Below are 17,519 nucleotides of genomic sequence, written 5' to 3'. Positions count from 1 at the left end.
AAAGATTGTCAGGGTTTTACTTGACAAGCCAAATTTCTTCAGCCTCGTGAGGTTGAAGAGGTGCTGTTGCGCCTTTTCCCCACGCTGTCTGTGTGGGTGGACCATTTAAGTTTGTCTGTGATGTGTACGCCGAGGAATTTAAACGTTCCACCTCTGTGATAAAGGTATGGGTTTCTGGGTAATCCACAGCAGGTTTATGGAGAATTGCTGTGGGTAAATTGAAAAATGAATGGTCCAGGGATAGAAATGTAAAAAGTTGACATTACATAATAAAATCCACCTTTTACATCATACATCAACAATTTATGTTTTAGTTACTACTGTTGTTGGTTTGGCATCAAATAAGCCTCTCTTTATATGTTATTTGCCAAATCTCAGTTTTCCAGGTGGGTTTTATGCTAAAGTTACCTCTTTCAAGTTGGTAGCTAACTGGAAAATGCATCTTCTTTAGGAGTGCTATTTTTACCCTGTCGACTGCTGATCATTCATCCACACAGTGTGTCCCGTCAATACAGGTAATTTATGACACATGTATAAAGTCTATGTTTTATAAACTCATGAACACCAGCCAGTTTATTATCCCGGTTTTGTTAGTTGAGGTGTATTATACTTCTTCACCACCAGAGGGGAACATTGAGTCATATTTCAGGTTATTTTGATATATTTTAATACTAAAATGGATTATATTTTATTCTGATGCAGTGAGTATTAGACACATGGAAACAATGTATTCATTTTTATTATAGTAAATTAAGAATTATTAGGAATTGTTAAATCCACTATACGATCACAATGACTTTGATAGACATTTCAATAGTTTTTTTGTTAGTATATTATAGGGCAGATTTATGGAGAATTGTTGTGGGAGTGCTATTTATATCCCGTCACTACTGATCATTCATCCATACTGTGTGTGTCCCATCATTGCAGCTTTGGAAATAAATGAACTATCCATCTGTTGCTCCTTCCTGTGTTGACTCACTGACTTGAGGGACGGGACCAGGAAGGTCACACTAGGTCCATATCTAGCTCAAGTTTGCAAACATTAACCACACCTCATGCCTTTCATAAACTGTGTGGTTGTGTTATCTAGTGGGAACCCGTTAACAGGGTAGGCGCTGGTGACTTCTTGCCGTGGGCTCAAAATGCCAAAGGAAATCAACCCGATTAATTTCGTCAAACAACCACCTGATTGGTTTGGTAATGGGCTTGTTCAACATTGCAGGCGACAGTGCAGGTGACTGCTGACTGACTGATCTACAAATAACCTTGCATCATAAATAACTACTCATTATTATTTATAAAACAGTCAGCCAGTAACGGTTTACCCACAATGCAGCATGGATTTGATGCTCTCGGACACGGTCAGTGGTTTAGTAGATGACATAAAGGCTATGCTGCGCACGCGCTATGGTGTGGGACATCATCTATAAAAATGTGGCTGTTATAAATTCTGTGTTGCTCAAAGCCTTGAGTAATGAACCTATTTTTGACACAACAGGCTGAAAGCGCCAATGCTTCAGGAAGCTTTGTTTCCCCATAACTACTCTTCAGCATGTTCTCTGTGAAGTAGACTACGGAAGTTTTGTAACTTTTCCACCTTGGCTTACTGCTGCTAACTGACATCTGGAATCTATCTATTTTGGGTGTTAGGGATTTTCCCTGGCATCATTCTGTATGTCTCTGCTCTTTTGATCTGCAGTCATGTTTTAGTTGGATTTTGTTAGTTGGGTTCAGAATGGTCTAAGGTACTTCCAGCTCACTGACCATAGCTCATTGGCTAAATCGCTCATGTTAGCTGGCTGGCTAAGATAACTGCATATTGCTAACATTCTTTGATATTTGGTTAGATGGCATTATGTTTTTCCAAAACTTTGATTTACTTGAATCACTCGAGTCATGAGTGCAAACGATTGGTTTAATTTTAAGTTCTACATGTTAAGTTATTTCCGTTGTAGTTTGCATCACAGGGAATAGGCTGGTCCTCCATATTACATCACAACTGACTTTGGCATTCTTCTGAATTCTGATTGGTTTTATGTAATAACTCCAACATCCAATGCCAAGAGGGGACAACGCTGTAATCAAGGCACATGGTGAATACTTTGAAGAATCTCAAATATAACATATGTTTTGATTTGTTTAACACTTTTTTGGTTACTACATGATTCCATATGTGTTATTTAATAGTTGTGTTGTCTTCACTATTATTCTACAATGTAGACAATTGTTAAAATAAAGAAAAAACATTGAATTTGGAGGTGTGTCCAAACAATTGACCAGTACTGTGTATGCACTGTGGATGAGAACTGCTCCTAGATCTGTACAAAGGCATAACATCTACAGCAGGAACAAATGTGTGTGTTAAAAATGCCCAGCTGGATTGAATTGAGCTATTTAAAATGACATATTTGAATGTCAAATTATTTGTTATGTTTGCCAATACAAGACTGGGTCTGTGGAAGCTTGGCCTATTAGTGGTAGATTTGGGGAGAATTTGACATGTCAGTTGGAATAGTGATAGATTTTTGGAGGGCCCCTTTCACTACAGCCAATCAGTGAGCAGCTTCCCTTCCCCCACATCTCAGGCAGTTCTGTTACTCACAACACTTCCCCTGCTTCCTCAACAATGGCCTTGCCATTTTTTACAATTAGGAAATAATGTCATTTTTACTGTTACCTCAGCCAGCATTGTGAATGGTGTCTGATGCAGTGACATACTAGACCATGGCAGTAAATCTAATACGTAGGTGTTTTTAGTCATGCATGAAACTTCTGGGGTGATTCTGTGGTTATAAGTTACTGACCTTGGAATACATTTCTGCCCATGCTGGAAGGGTGTGAATCAAACCCAATGTCCACCTGGCACACTGGCAGGGTGTGAATCAAACCCAATGTCCACCTGGCAGGGTCTGAATAAATGTCCACCTGGCACACTGGCAGGGTCTGAATCAAACCCAATGTCCACCTGGCATACTGGCAGGGTCTTAATCAAACATAATGTCCACCTGGCACACTGGCAGGCTCTGAATCAAACCCAATATCCACCTGGTACACTGTCAGTGTCTGAATCAAACCCTAGGTCCACATGGCACACTGACAGGGTCAGAATCAAACCAAATGTTAAGCGGAGGGAAGATTGGTCAAGAGGGTGATGATCATTGTTGTTCTACTGCGTGATTGTTATGCAACAAAACTGTTTACAAAAGCTTTGTTAAATCAGCACAACAGTTTTCAGTGGCGCTACCATAATTGCAAAAGGGTTTTCTAATGATCAATTAGCCTTTTAAAATGATAAACTTGGATAAGATAACACAATGTGCCATTGGAACACAGGAGTGATGGTTGCTGATAATGGGCCTCTGTATGCCTATGTAGATATTCCATAAAAATCAGTTGTTTTCAGCTACAATATTCATTTACACCATTAACAATGTCTACACTGTATTTCTGATCAATTTGATGTTATTTTAATGGACAACATTTTAGATTTTCTTTCAAAAGCAAGGACATTTCCAAGTGACCCCAAACTTTTGAACGGTAGTGTACATCTACATGATGTATTGTTACACCATGTAGGAGCAGTATAGACCTAGTCTGTCCATTATATACATCTACATTATGTATTGTTACACCATGTAGGAGCAGTATAGACCTAGTCTGTCCATTATATACATCTACATTATGTATTGTTACACCATGTAGGAGCAGTATAGACCTAGTCTGTTCATTATATATATCTACATGATGTATTGTTACTCCATGTAGGAGCAGTATAGACCTACAAGTAGCTAGCTACTTATTTAAATTTAGTTTAACTTAATGAAACTGTCTTAAATGTGCTGTAGTAAAAAATATATATATTTGCACTAATCAATCGACACATTCCTGTCTTTGACGTCTCAATATAATAGTATTCTTTAATTAAATCCCTTTCAAAACATCATTGTCTGACACTAAAATATGATCCTCAACTGCGTTTCCCACTCCAGTCAGCAGACGGCGACGTGCGTCTTTCAGGCGATGCTGCTAGCGTGACGTATAATCTAGTGGACGGTTCTTCATAAACAGCTCGTCAACCACCTCGGTAGCTTGCTAGCCAACAGAGCCGAAAGATTCAAGCTATTTAGACGCTTTCAGTGTATATTAGCTTCTGTGTTTTAGACACGCTTCTGTCTTATTTACTTGTTAACCTATTTCATATTACGTTATTTTTTATTAGTCAACTATAGTAGCTGGCTGGTTAAGTTAGCACTAGCCTAGTCGCTAATGATAGCTAGCTAGCTAACATCCCCGAACATGAGCTCCCTAAACTACTCCCCTCCTGTTAAAGAAGAGGAGGTCTGCTGGACGGAGAAAGAAGCTCTGGGGCTGAACATTGTCGTGAAAGAAGAGAAGGAAGAGGAGGATGTCACAGTAAAACAAGAAGTAGAGGGTGAGGCTGTTACCGTGAAAGAAGAAGAGGAAGACTCGTTCAGAGTGAAAGAGGAGGAGGATGTTACAGTAAAAGAAGAGGAGGATGCCGTTTTTGGAGTGAAGAAGGAAGGAGAGATTACTGTCACATTGAAAGATGAAGAGGTGGAAATCCGAGATCTGAGTAACACCAGTAAGTATCGCCTTAAATTAGTTTTTAACTTTGGATATTCGGAGTTGGCTCGTCAATACCTCTTCAACGGAGGGCACTAGAATTATGACTGTTATGTCTAGAATCAGACTATGTAGAGAGCAAGCTACCCCTTGTTTGACTTAACATATATATTTGAGAATAGTCTATCTGCTGACTGCAGACTGGGGGGCATGGCTTGTAGTGGTTTTCATGTAGTGATTTTTTACTACACACGTTGCTGCCCAATAGTGCCATGCGAGAGTTGAGTTGACTACACCAAAGATTATGGATATACTGACAAGATGTCTCTTCGCCCTAACAAGGGGAGCCGTTGTCCACAAAGCGGCACTGCTGGTTCTCTAGCTCACACCTTTCTTTGGATTGGTGTATACTAATAATTATTGTAATCATTTTTTTTAAATATATTCTATGAGAGTTGTTGAAGTCAACCGCCTGTATTCAATGGAGAGAGATGCTAAGCTACTAGCCTCATGTCATGAATATGCATAACCATCTGGAGACAACTCCTACAGTGTTTTATTAGAACACACCGTTCTATACAGTCCACCTGGTACAGGTTCATATCTGACAGAGATGAACACAGTGTTCTATACAGTCCACCAGGTAGAGGTTCATATCTGACAGAGATGAACACACCGTTCTATACAGTCCATCTGATAGAGGTTCATATCTGACAGATGAAAATCTCTTTTAGGAACTTAGAAAGAGGGGGAGTCTAAAGCTGCAACAACTAGAATTGTGCCTTTTGGCTTCTGGACAACGAAATAAAGTTGATATGAAAACCAATAGAACAGGAGAGAAATGACATAGTGGTGGGTCTCCAATAGAACAGGAGAGAAATTACATAGTGGTGGGTCCAATAGAACAGGAGAGAAATTACATAGTGGTGGGTCTAATAGAACAGGAGAGAAATTACATAGTGGTGGGTCTAATAGAACAGGAGAGAAATTACATAGTGGTGGGTCTAATAGAACAGGAGAGAAATGACACAGTGGTGGGTCCAATAGAACAGGAGAGAAATGACATAGTGGTGGGTCTAATAGAACAGGAGAGAAATGACATAGTGGTGGGTCCAATAGAACAGGAGAGAAATTACATAGTGGTGGGTCTAATAGAACAGGAGAGAAATTACATAGTGGTGGATCTAATAGAACAGGAGAGAAATGACATAGTGGTGGGTCCAATAGAACAGGAGAGAAATTACATAGTGGTGGGTCTAATAGAACAGGAGAGAAATTACATAGTGGTGGGTCTAATAGAACAGGAGAGAAATGACATAGTGGTGGGTCCAATAGAACAGGAGAGAAATTAGATGTGATGGGTCCAATAGAACAGGAGAGAAATTACATAGTGGTGGGTCCAATAGAACAGGAGAGAAATTACATAGTGGTGGGTCCAATAGAACAGGAGAGAAATTACATAGTGGTGGGTCCAATAGAACAGGAGAGAAATTACATAGTGGTGGGTCACATTGGACAGGAGAGAAATGACACAGTGGTGGGTCCAATAGAACAGGAGAGAAATGGCATAGTGGTGGGTCTAATTGAACAGGAGAGAATTGGCATAGCGGTGGTTCTAATAGAACAGGAGAGAAATGGCATAGTGGTGGGTCTAATTGAACAGGAGAGAATTGGCATAGCGGTGGTTCTAATAGAACAGGAGAGAAATGGCAGAGAGGTAAATACATTTGCTCAATGATGTAAAAATGATATACAGTGGGGCAAAAAAGTATTTAGTCAGCCACCAATTGTGCATGTTCTCCCACTTAAAAAGATGAGAGGCCTGTAATTTTCATCATAGGTACACTTCAACTATGACAGACAAAATGAGAAAAAGAATTCCAGAAAATCACATTGTAGGATTTTTAATGAATTTATTTGCAAATTATGGTGGAAAATAAGTATTTGGTCAATAACAAAAGTTTATCTCAATACTTTGTTATATACCCTTTGTAAAAAAATATATATATTTTCATTTTGTCTGTCATAGTTGAAGTGTACCTATGATGAAAATTACAGGCCTCTCGTCTTTTTAAGTGGGAGAACTTGCACAATTGGTGTCTGACTAAATACTTTTTTTGCCCCACTGTAATTACTCCTGTCTATACAGAAATAAATAAAATGCTATATATATATATACTTTTTTTGGATGTCTTTAATCCCTTATTTATTTCACTAAAGTCTTTCCACATTTTGTTACGTTACAGCCTTATTCTACAATAAATAAACATCCTCATCAATCTACAAGCAATGCCCCATAATGAAAAAGTGAAAAAAGGTTTTTAGAAAACTTACACATTTATTAAAAGAACTTTATTATTATTTATTATTATTATAAGTATTCAGACCATTTACTATGAGACTCGAAATTGAGCTCAGGTGCATGTTTCCATTGATCATCGTTGAGATGTTTCTACAACTTGATTTGAGTCCACCTGTGGTAAATTCAATTTATTGGAAAGGCACACACCTGTCTGGCTACCACAGCATTCTGCAGCGATACGCCATCCCATCTGGTTTGCGCTTAGTGGGACTATCATTTGTTTTTCAGCAGGACAATGACCCAACACACCTCCAGGCTGTGTAAGGGCTATTTGACCAAAAAGGATAGTGATGGAGCGTTGCATCAGATGACCTGGCCTCCACAATCACCTGACCTCAACCCAATTGAGATGGTTTGGGATGAATTGGACTGCAGAGTGAAGGAAAAGCAGCCAATGAGTGCTCAGCATATGTGGGAACTCCTTCAAAACTTTTGGAAAAGCAGTCCAGTTGAAGCTGGTTGAGAGAATGCCAAGAGTGTGCAAATCTGTCATCAAGGCAAAGGTGGCTACTTTGAAAAATCTAAAATATATTTTGATTTACCACTTTTTTGGTTACTACATGATTCCATATGTGTATTTCATAGTTTTCATGTCTTCACTATTATTTCACTTTGTAGAAAATTGTAAAAAATAAAGACAAACCCTGGAATGAGTATGTGTGTCCAAACTTTTGACTAGTACTGTATATCTCAATGTTTTTACATGAATGAGATGTAGCATCATTTTTTTTTAAACATTCATTGTGACCTTCCCCGGCAAGATAGCCAAAAATGTCTCTCAACCAGAAGAGTACACTCAACCAGTAATACACATGAACTGCCATATCATGTCTGCATTATAAATAGTCTCACTAGTTAACTGAAATACTTACCACTCTTGGCTTTAGCCAAAGGACCAACACAGTCCACCAGAAACCTGCTGAAAGGTTTGTCAAAAGCAGGAATAGGCTGCAAAGGTGCAACTGGTACGGCTTGGTTCGGTTTACCTGTCCGCTGGCAAACGCCACAGGATTTACAGTGAGCCACAACATCCTGTTTCAGACGTCTTGTTGACCCCAAGATGGCCTGCAATACTACCATCGTGAGCCAACCTCAGTATCTCTTCTTGAAGTGCAACTGGAACAACAATTTTAGATAAATTGGGACAATCGTGTTGTCCAGAAGTGGAGCGAGAACACCATTTCCTCATTAGAGCACAGTTTCCCCGTTAGAACACAGTTTCCCCGTTAGAACACAGTTTCCTCGTTAGAACACCATTTCTGTCAAAATTACCAATGGAAACTTCATTAAACTCCTCTTCTGGATGTATCTCAGCAAAAATAGGAGAGGGTGAAACATCTTTATTCTGTTCAGCAATCAGCTGCTTCCTAGAAACATCTGGACTCTGTTCATCATTCAGCTGCTTCCTAGACATCCAAGTGTCAACTATAGGGATCCTCTCTTCATTCAGAGGTTCTGCAAACTCTCACCTTTGGGTTTTTCAAAGGAGAGGTCAACTCTGGAGGTTTACCGAAATCAGGATCACCCATAAATGTTTGGCAGATCGACCATGGTGGGATCGCTGACATCCTTAACACTAGACTTGCTCCCGGTGAATTTCCTAGACCGAGCACGTGTAATGGCACATGCGGATTACACTGTAGGGTACTTTTCTGATAACCCATCAGGTTCCTCAATTCTGGGTTCCTTACAAACGACAGGATTTGGCGCAACCTTCCCTCCAGCCAAATAATTTCCCAATATGAATGATAATATAATACATCAATAAAATCAATTTAGCCTCAAGTAGATAATGAAACATGTTCCATTTTTTTTTAAATAATGCAAAAACAAAGTGTTGGTGAAGAACGTAAAAGTGCAATATGCGCTATGTAAGAAAGCTAACGTTTCAGTTCCTTGCTCAGAACATGAGAACATATGAAAGCTGGTGGTTCCTTTTAACATGAGTCTTCAATATTCCCAGGTAAGAAGTTTTAGGTTGTAGTTATTATAGGACTATTTCCCTCTATACCATTTGTATTTCATTAACCTTTGACTATTGGATGTTCTTATAGGCACTTTAGTATTGCCAGTGTAACAGTATAACTTCCGTCCCCCTCCTCGCTCCTCCCTGAGCTCGAACCAGCAACACAACGACAACAGCCACCACATCAAAGCAGCATTACCCATGCAGAGCAAGGGAAACAACCACCCCAAGGCTCAGAGCGAGTGAAGTTTGAAACGCTATTAGCACGCGCTAACTAGCCAGCCATTTCACTTCGGTCACACCAGCCTCATCTCGGGAGTTGATAGGTTTGAAGTCATAAACAGCGCAATGCTTGATGCACAACGAAGAGCTGCTGGCAAAACGCACTAAAGTGCTGTTTGAATGAATGCTTACGAGCCTGCTGCTGCCTACCACTGCTCAGTCATACTTAGATACTTGTATGCTTGTATGCTCAGTCAGATTATATGCAACGCAGGACACTCTAAATAATATCTAGTAGTATCATCAACCATGTGTAGTTAACTAGTGATTATGATTGATTGTTTTTTATAAGATAAGTTTAATGCTAGCTAGCAACTTGCCTTGGCTTACTGCATTTGCATAACAGACAGTCTCCTTGTGGAGTGCAGAAATAAGATCCGATTCCAGTTCCACATTATATAAAGGAACTTCCATGCAACCTGTCTCCATGCCTTGTACTAACACACTGTAACCAGTTGCTGAAGTGTCAAAAGATAAAACACCCTCCAACATGAAGGGCTTCCCCAGTGTAGTACTGTAGAAACACCCTCCAACGTGAAGGGCTTCCCCAGTATAGTACTGTAGAAACACCCTCCAACATGAAGGGCTTCCCCAGTGTAGTACTGTAGAAACACCCTCCAACATGAAGGGCTTCCCCAGTATAGTACTGTAGAAACACCCTCCGACATGAAAGGCTTCCCCAGTGTAGTACTGTAGAAACACCCTCCAACATGAAGGGCTTCCCCAGTATAGTACTGTAGAAACACCCTCCAACATGAAGGGCTTCCCCAGTATAGTACTGTAGAAACACCCTCCGACATGAAAGGCTTCCCCAGTGTAGTACTGTAGAAACACCCTCCAACATGAAGGGCTTCCCCAGTATAGTACTGTAGAAACACCCTCCGACATGAAGGGCTTCCCCAGTATAGTACTGTAGAAACACCCTCCGACATGAAGGACTTCCCCAGTATAGTACTGTAGAAACACCCTCCGACATGAAGGGCTTCCCCAGTATAGTACTGTAGAAACACCCTCCGACATGAAGGGCTTCCCCAGTATAGTACTGTAGAAACACCCTCCGACATGAAGGGCTTCCCCAGTATAGTACTGTAGAAACACCCTCCGACATGAAGGGCTTCCCCAGTATAGTACTGTAGAAACACCCTCCGACATGAAGGGCTTCCCCAGTATAGTACTGTAGAAACACCCTCCGACATGAAGGGCTTCCCCAGTATAGTACTGTAGAAACACCCTCCGACATGAAGGGCTTCCCCAGTATAGTACTGTAGAAACACCCTCCGACATGAAGGGCTTCCCCAGTATAGTACTGTAGAAACACCCTCCGACATGAAGGGCTTCCCCAGTATAGTACTGTAGAAACACCCTCCGACATGAAGGGCTTCCCCAGTATAGTACTGTAGAAACACCCTCCGACATGAAGGGCTTCCCCAGTATAGTACTGTAGAAACACCCTCCGACATGAAGGGCTTCCCCAGTATAGTACTGTAGAAACACCCTCCGACATGAAGGGCTTCCCCAGTATAGTACTGTAGAAACACCCTCCGACATGAAGGGCTTCCCCAGTATAGTACTGTAGAAACACCCTCCGACATGAAGGGCTTCCCCAGTATAGTACTGTAGAAACACCCTCCGACATGAAGGGCTTCCCCAGTATAGTACTGTAGAAACACCCTCCGACATGAAGGGCTTCCCCAGTATAGTACTGTAGAAACACCCTCCGACATGAAGGCCTTCCCCAGTATAGTACTGTAGAAACACCCTCCGACATGAAGGGCTTCCCCAGTATAGTACTGTAGAAACACCCTCCGACATGAAGGCCTTCCCCAGTATAGTACTGTAGAAACACCCTCCAACATGAAGGCCTTCCCCAGTATAGTACTGTAGAAACACCCTCCAACATGAAGGCCTTCCCCAGTATAGTACTGTAGAAACACCCTCCAACATGAAGGCCTTCCCCAGTATAGTACTGTAGAAACACCCTCCAACATGAAGGCCTTCCCCAGTATAGTACTGTAGAAACACCCTCCAACATGAAGGCCTTCCCCAGTATAGTACTGTAGAAACACCCTCCAACATGAAGGCCTTCCCCAGTATAGTACTGTAGAAACACCCTCCAACATGAAGGGCTTCCCCAGTATAGTACTGTAGAAACACCCTCCAACATGAAGGCCTTCCCCAGTATAGTACTGTAGAAACACCCTCCAACATGAAGGCCTTCCCCAGTATAGTACTGTAGAAACACCCTCCAACATGAAGGCCTTCCCCAGTATAGTACTGTAGAAACACCCTCCAACATGAAGGCCTTCCCCAGTATAGTACTGTAGAAACACCCTCCAACATGAAGGCCTTCCCCAGTATAGTACTGTAGAAACACCCTCCAACATGAAGGGCTTCCCCAGTATAGTACTGTAGAAACACCCTCCAACATGAAGGCCTTCCCCAGTATAGTACTGTAGAAACACCCTCCAACATGAAGGCCTTCCCCAGTATAGTACTGTTTTAAGAAGGTTATACCAAGGATAATTTGGCGTTCTGATTTTGAATTGTAAGACCTCTTGAAGTATCAACAAAAATACCTCCACACCTCCACAGGTGGGGGTTGTGCTTACAGCCCAACACCGTGCAGGACGTTTGGCATTTGCCAGAGAACACCAAGATTGGCAAATTCGCCACTTGCGCCCTGTGCTCTTCACAGATGAAAGCAGGTTCACACTGAGTACATGTGACAGATGTGACAGTCTGGAGACGCCGTGGAGAACGTTCTGCTGCCTGCAACATCCTCCAGCATGACCGGTTTGGCGGTGGGTCAGTCATGGTGTGGGGTGGCATTTATTTGGGGGGCCGCACAGCCCTCCATGTGCTCCGCCAGAGGTAGCCTGACTGCCATTAGGTACCGAGATGAGATCCTCAGACCCCTTGTGAGACCATATGCTGGTGCAGTTGGCCCTCCTAATGCAAGTCAATGCTAGACCTCATGTGGCTGGAGTGTGTCAGCAGTTCCTGCAAGAGGAAGGCATTGATGCTATGGACTGGCCCGCCCGTTCCCCAGACCTGAATCCAATTGAGCACATCTGGGACATCCTGTCTCGCTCCATCCACCAATTTGCCAATCTTGGTGTTCTCTGGCAAATGCCAAACGTCCTGCACGGTGTTGGGCTGTAAGCACAACCCCCACCTGTGGACGTCGGGCCCTCCTACCACCCTCATGGAGTCTGTTTCTGACTGTTTGAGCAGACACATGCACATTTGTGGCCTGCTGGAGGTCATTTTGCAGGGCTCTGGCAGTGCTCCTCCTGCTCCTCCTTGCACAAAGGCGGAGGTAGCGGTCCTGCTGCTGGGTTGTTGCCCTCCTACGGCCTTCTCCACGTCTCCTGATTGCACCACAGACTGTCGGATGCTTTAGTCCAGGTCTGGGAGGAGATCCCTCAGGAGACCATCCGCCACCTCATCAGGAGCATGCCCAGGCGTTGTAGGGAGGTCACACACACTACTGAGCCTCCTTTTGACTTGTTTTAAGGACATTACATCAAAGTTGGATCAGCCTGTAGTGTGGTTTTCTACTTTAATTTTGAGTGTGACTCCAAATCCAGACCTCCATGGGTTGATAAATTTGATTTCCATTGATAATTTTTGTGTGATTTTGTTGTCAGCACATTCAACTATGTAAAGAAAAAATATTCAATAAGAATATTTCATTCATTCAGATCTAGGATGTATTATTTTAGTGTTCCCTGTATTTTTTTGAGCAGTGTATTTTGAGTAGTTTACCACTTTTTTGGTTACTACATGATTCCATATGTGTTTTCATAGTTTTCACTATTTTCTACAATGTAGAAATAAAAAATAAGAATTACCCTTGAATGAGTAGGTGTGTCCAAACTTTTGTCTGGTACTGTATATCTCATGAATGTTTTTACATTCAGTTACGAAAACCACTTTTTTTACTACTTCTTCCATAGTCAAACAATGTAAGGAAAGCTTCTTTTTTTTAATCAAAAGGGATGCTGTCAAAATGTTTTGAATTCAAATAGATTTACCCAGCCTACAAAGCACTACAGCCACTCTGTGATGACCAGTTCTGCTCTTTTATTGAGGTATCTACTCTAGGTTAAACCTCATAGGAAGACCGCTTTATCATGTGTAGGTTTCATTCAGGTCTCTGTTTAACTAGATACTGTTTGTCTTTGGCAGGAGAGAGACCAGACTCTCACTATGACAGCAGGAAGAGTCCTTCAGAGGAACCAGACCCAGAGACGCCCAAACCAGCGAGACAACACAACTGCTCCCACTGTGAAAGGAGTTTTAGCTGGTTAGGGAACCTAAAACGCCATGAGAGGACACACACAGGAGAAAAGCCATACCACTGCTTACAATGTGAAAAGAGATTTTCCGGATTAGGGGACTTAAAAGCTCATGAGAGGACACACACAGGAGAAAAGCCTTTCCACGCTGGGAACATTGGAAAGAGTTTTATTCAGTTAGGAAGCCTGAAGGAGCATGAGGGGATGCACACAGGAGAAAAGCGTCATCACTGTTCCCAGTGTGGAAAGAGTTTTACTGTGTTAAATAACCTGAAAAGGCATGAGAGAATACACAAAGGAGAAAAGCCATTTCAATGTTCCCATTGTGGAAAGCGTTTTACTCAGAGCGGGCACCTACAAGAGCACGAGAGAATACACACAGGAGAAAAGCCTTACCACTGCTCCCAGTGTAAAAATAGATTTTCACGAGTAGGGGACCTAAAAGCTCATGAAAGTACACACACAGGATTAAAGCCTTACCACTGCTTCTTATGTGAAAAGAGATTTTCCCGATCAGGGGACCTAAAAGCTCACGAGAGGACACACACAGGAGAAAAGCCTTTTCAATGTTCCCAGTGTGGAAAGAGTTTTACCCTGTTAGCTAATCTGAAAAGGCATGAGAGAATACACACAGGAGAAAATCCTTATCACTGTTCCCACTGTGGAATGAGTTTTATTCAGTTAGCGAGCCTGAAGGCACATGAGTGGACACACTCAGAAGAAAAGCCTTTCCAGTGTTCCCAGTGTGGAAAGATTTTTACCCTGTTAGCTAACCTGAAAAGGCATGAGAGAATACACACAGGAGAAAAGCCTTACCACTGCTTCCAATGTGAAAAGAGATTTTCCCGATCAGGGGACCTAAAAGCTCATGAATGGACACACACAGGACAAGAACCTTTCCATTGCTTCCAGTGTAGAAAGCGTTTTACTGTGTTAGCTAACCTGAAAAGGCATGAGAGAATACACACAGGAGAAAAGCCTCATCACTGTTCCCACTGTGGAATGAGATTTATTCAGTCAAGGAGCCTGAAGGAGCATGAGTGGACACACACAGGAGAAAAGCCTTTCCAATGTTCCCAGTGTGGAAAGAGTTTTATCGTGTTAAGTAACCTAAAAAGGCATGAGAGAATACACACAGGAGAAAAGCCATTCCAATGTTCACATTGTGGAAACAGTTTTACTCAGAGAGGGCACCTAAAAGAGCATGAGAGAATACACACAGGAGAAAAGCCTTACCGCTGCTCCCAGTGTAAAAATACATTTTCCAGAGTAGGGGACCTAAAAGCTCACGAGAGGACACATACAGGAGAAAAGCCTTTCCAATGTTCCCAGTGTAGAAAGAGTTTTACCGTGTTAGCTACCCTGAAAAGGCATGAGAGAATACACACAGAAGAAAAGCGAGGCATCGAAGATGTGGATGTCGAATAAGGCAGCCCCCGCACCTCTCTGATTTAGAGTGGTTGGGTTAAATGCGGAAGACACGTTTCAGTTGAATGCATTCATTTGTACAACTGACTAGGTGTCACCCATTCCCTATTATAGAGCTCTGCTCAGCCTATAAACATGAAAGCAAGGTTATATTTAATGTTCAACATTATTATTATTAGGGCAGCCGCCAAGTTATGAAAATTATGGTATGTTCTGAAAACTGACTTCAGGTTTTTGAGGAGTCTAGCCTCGCAGGAAGACAGTTTTATTTTATGGCGGTTTAATTCCGTTCTCTCTTTAGTATTTAACTAAATAAATACTCTGTCTTTGGTAGGAGAGGGACCAGACTTATCACTGTTCCCACTGTGGAATGAGTTTTATTCAGTTAGGGAGCCTGAAGGACCATGAGTGGACACACACAGGAGAAAAGCCTTACCACTGCTCACAGTGAAAAAATGATTTCACGAGTAGGGGACCTAAAAGCTCACGTGCGAGTACACACAGGAGAAAAGCCTTTCCAATGTTCCCAGTGTGGAAAGAGTTTTACCTGGTTAAGGAGCCTGAAGGAGCATAAGAGGACACACACAATAAAAGTCCAACCACTGCTCTCTCTCTGTGTGGAAGGACATTTTCCCAGTCAGCGATCCTGAAATCACATGAGAAAGGCTGTATTCCTACTTATATTTTTGACTGAGAATTTGTGGTTTTGTTTTGTGCCACATGAAATCATATTGTTTATGATTATACCCGTCTATATAAGGTCCGACAGTTGGCAATGCACGTCAGAGCAAACTCCAAGCCATGAGGTCGAAGAAATAGAGGTCGAAGAAATTGTCCGTAGAGCCCAGAGACAGGATTGTGTCGAGGCACAGATCTGGGGAAGGGTGCCAAAAAAGGTCTGCAGCATTGAAGGTCTCCAGTGGCCGTCATCATTCTTAAATGGAAGAAGTTTGGAACCACCAAGACTCTTCCTAAAGCTGGCCGCCCGGCCAAACTGAGCAATCGGGGGAGAAGGACCTTGGTCAGGGAGGTGACCAAGAACCCGATGTTCACTCTGACAGAGTTCCTCTGTGGAGATGGAAGAACCTTCCAGAAGGACAACCATCTCTGCAGCACTCCACCAATCAGGCCTTTATGGTAGAGTGGCCAGACAGAAGCCACTCCTCAGTAAAAGGCACATGACAGCCCACTTGGAGTTTGCCAAAGGGCACCTAATGACTCTCAGACCATGAGAAACAAGATTCTCTGGCCTGATGAACTCTTTGGCCTGAATGCCAAGCGTCTCTCCTGGCGTAAAGCATGGTGGTGGCATCATCATACTGTGGGGATGTTTTTCAGCTGCAGGGACTGGGAGACTAGTCAGGATCGAGGGAAAGATGAACACACACAGAACACACACAGGAGAGCAATCTTTTAGCTGTGATCTACGTGGGAAGAGTTTTGGTACATCTGACTATCTGAAGACACACCAGAGAACATACACAGGAGACAAACCTTCTAGCTGAGATAGTCTGATAAAAGATCTCTGATCAAACGTCAGAAAATACATACATGAAGGAGTTGTTTCATGGAATCAATTAAATAATGTAAATGTAGAATGTTTTTAACATTGTGGTAGAATTATTTGAATTAATTTCACAATGTAGAACCCTAAACGTTTGATTTAACAAAACGTCCCTTTAAAAAGTTGTTACATTTACCACGTTGGGGACCCACTTGAATCAAATGCAACACTCAAATGTAGCTAGCTGTTTTCTACAAATTTTCCTCTAACCAGTGATGTACACATTATTCCCAGACTCCGTGTGGTTTTTGAGCTGTTTTTGCAACCAGGACTTGCAACCATATTTCCCTCCTCTCGACGATTTATTTCAGCATGATATCGATGAGTGATGACAAATAAGTGTTGCATTCCTTTGTTTAGCGACCCCTACAGTTAAATGCATCACTCCAAAATGTAGCTGACTGTCTTCTGCAGGTTGTCCTCTAACCAGTGAGGTAAAAGGTATCTCCCATTTCCATGTGTTTTTTTTTTGTTGTGTTAGTTTCAACAACACATACAACCTGATTTCCCCCCTAATCGATATCAGTGATTTATTGCTACTTGTCAAAACAACATTTTTGGTGTTGTGCAGTTTATTGTGCAGTTTATAAGGTGCTTGTTTAAAAAAAATACAAGTAATATGATTATTGTGGCAGATGTTTGTGTAGATAGTACATTTTATGTTTAGGATTTCAATTCATCACAAACTGTTTCTGCATTTGGACTATTGATTTGGACACGTTTAAACTGTGACATTAATTTCAACGTATTTGCAGCCTATACACATGGACGCAGTATAATAAATTGGTATATAATCAGCCTGACAAAAGATACATGTTTTATTATTCCATGCCTCACCATTAAGTGAATTATTGCCAATACATATTAACAAAGGTCTGTACATTTGTTTTTGATATTTCCAATTCATGTAACATTTAGTAATCATAATTATTTATGCAACCAACTGACAATTTTGGGGTACAATTATATTGACATGGTTGCCCTGCTTTTAGAATATCAAGGGTTCATTCTCAGATGTGCAAATCCAAA

At 41.8% G+C, this 17,519-nt stretch overlaps 1 protein-coding gene across 1 annotated transcript; it reads left to right on the top strand.

The window, feature by feature from the left end:
• Positions 1-4,458: 4,458 nt before the first annotated feature.
• LOC109866752 (zinc finger protein 271-like) lies at positions 4,459-17,290 on the top strand. The gene is made up of 2 exons (XM_031800822.1): positions 4,459-4,606; positions 13,389-17,290. Exon 2 carries the CDS (start codon positions 13,703-13,705, stop codon positions 14,924-14,926), a length of 1,224 nt encoding a protein of 407 aa, XP_031656682.1. The 5' UTR covers positions 4,459-4,606; positions 13,389-13,702; the 3' UTR covers positions 14,927-17,290.
• Positions 17,291-17,519: the final 229 nt, after the last annotated feature.

Source organism: Oncorhynchus kisutch, linkage group LG21 (genome assembly GCF_002021735.2).
Source record: "Oncorhynchus kisutch isolate 150728-3 linkage group LG21, Okis_V2, whole genome shotgun sequence".
In the NCBI taxonomy this organism is placed as follows: Eukaryota; Metazoa; Chordata; class Actinopteri; order Salmoniformes; family Salmonidae; genus Oncorhynchus; species Oncorhynchus kisutch.
Note: the sequence above shows the minus strand (reverse complement) of the source record. Positions and strands in the feature narration are given on the sequence as shown.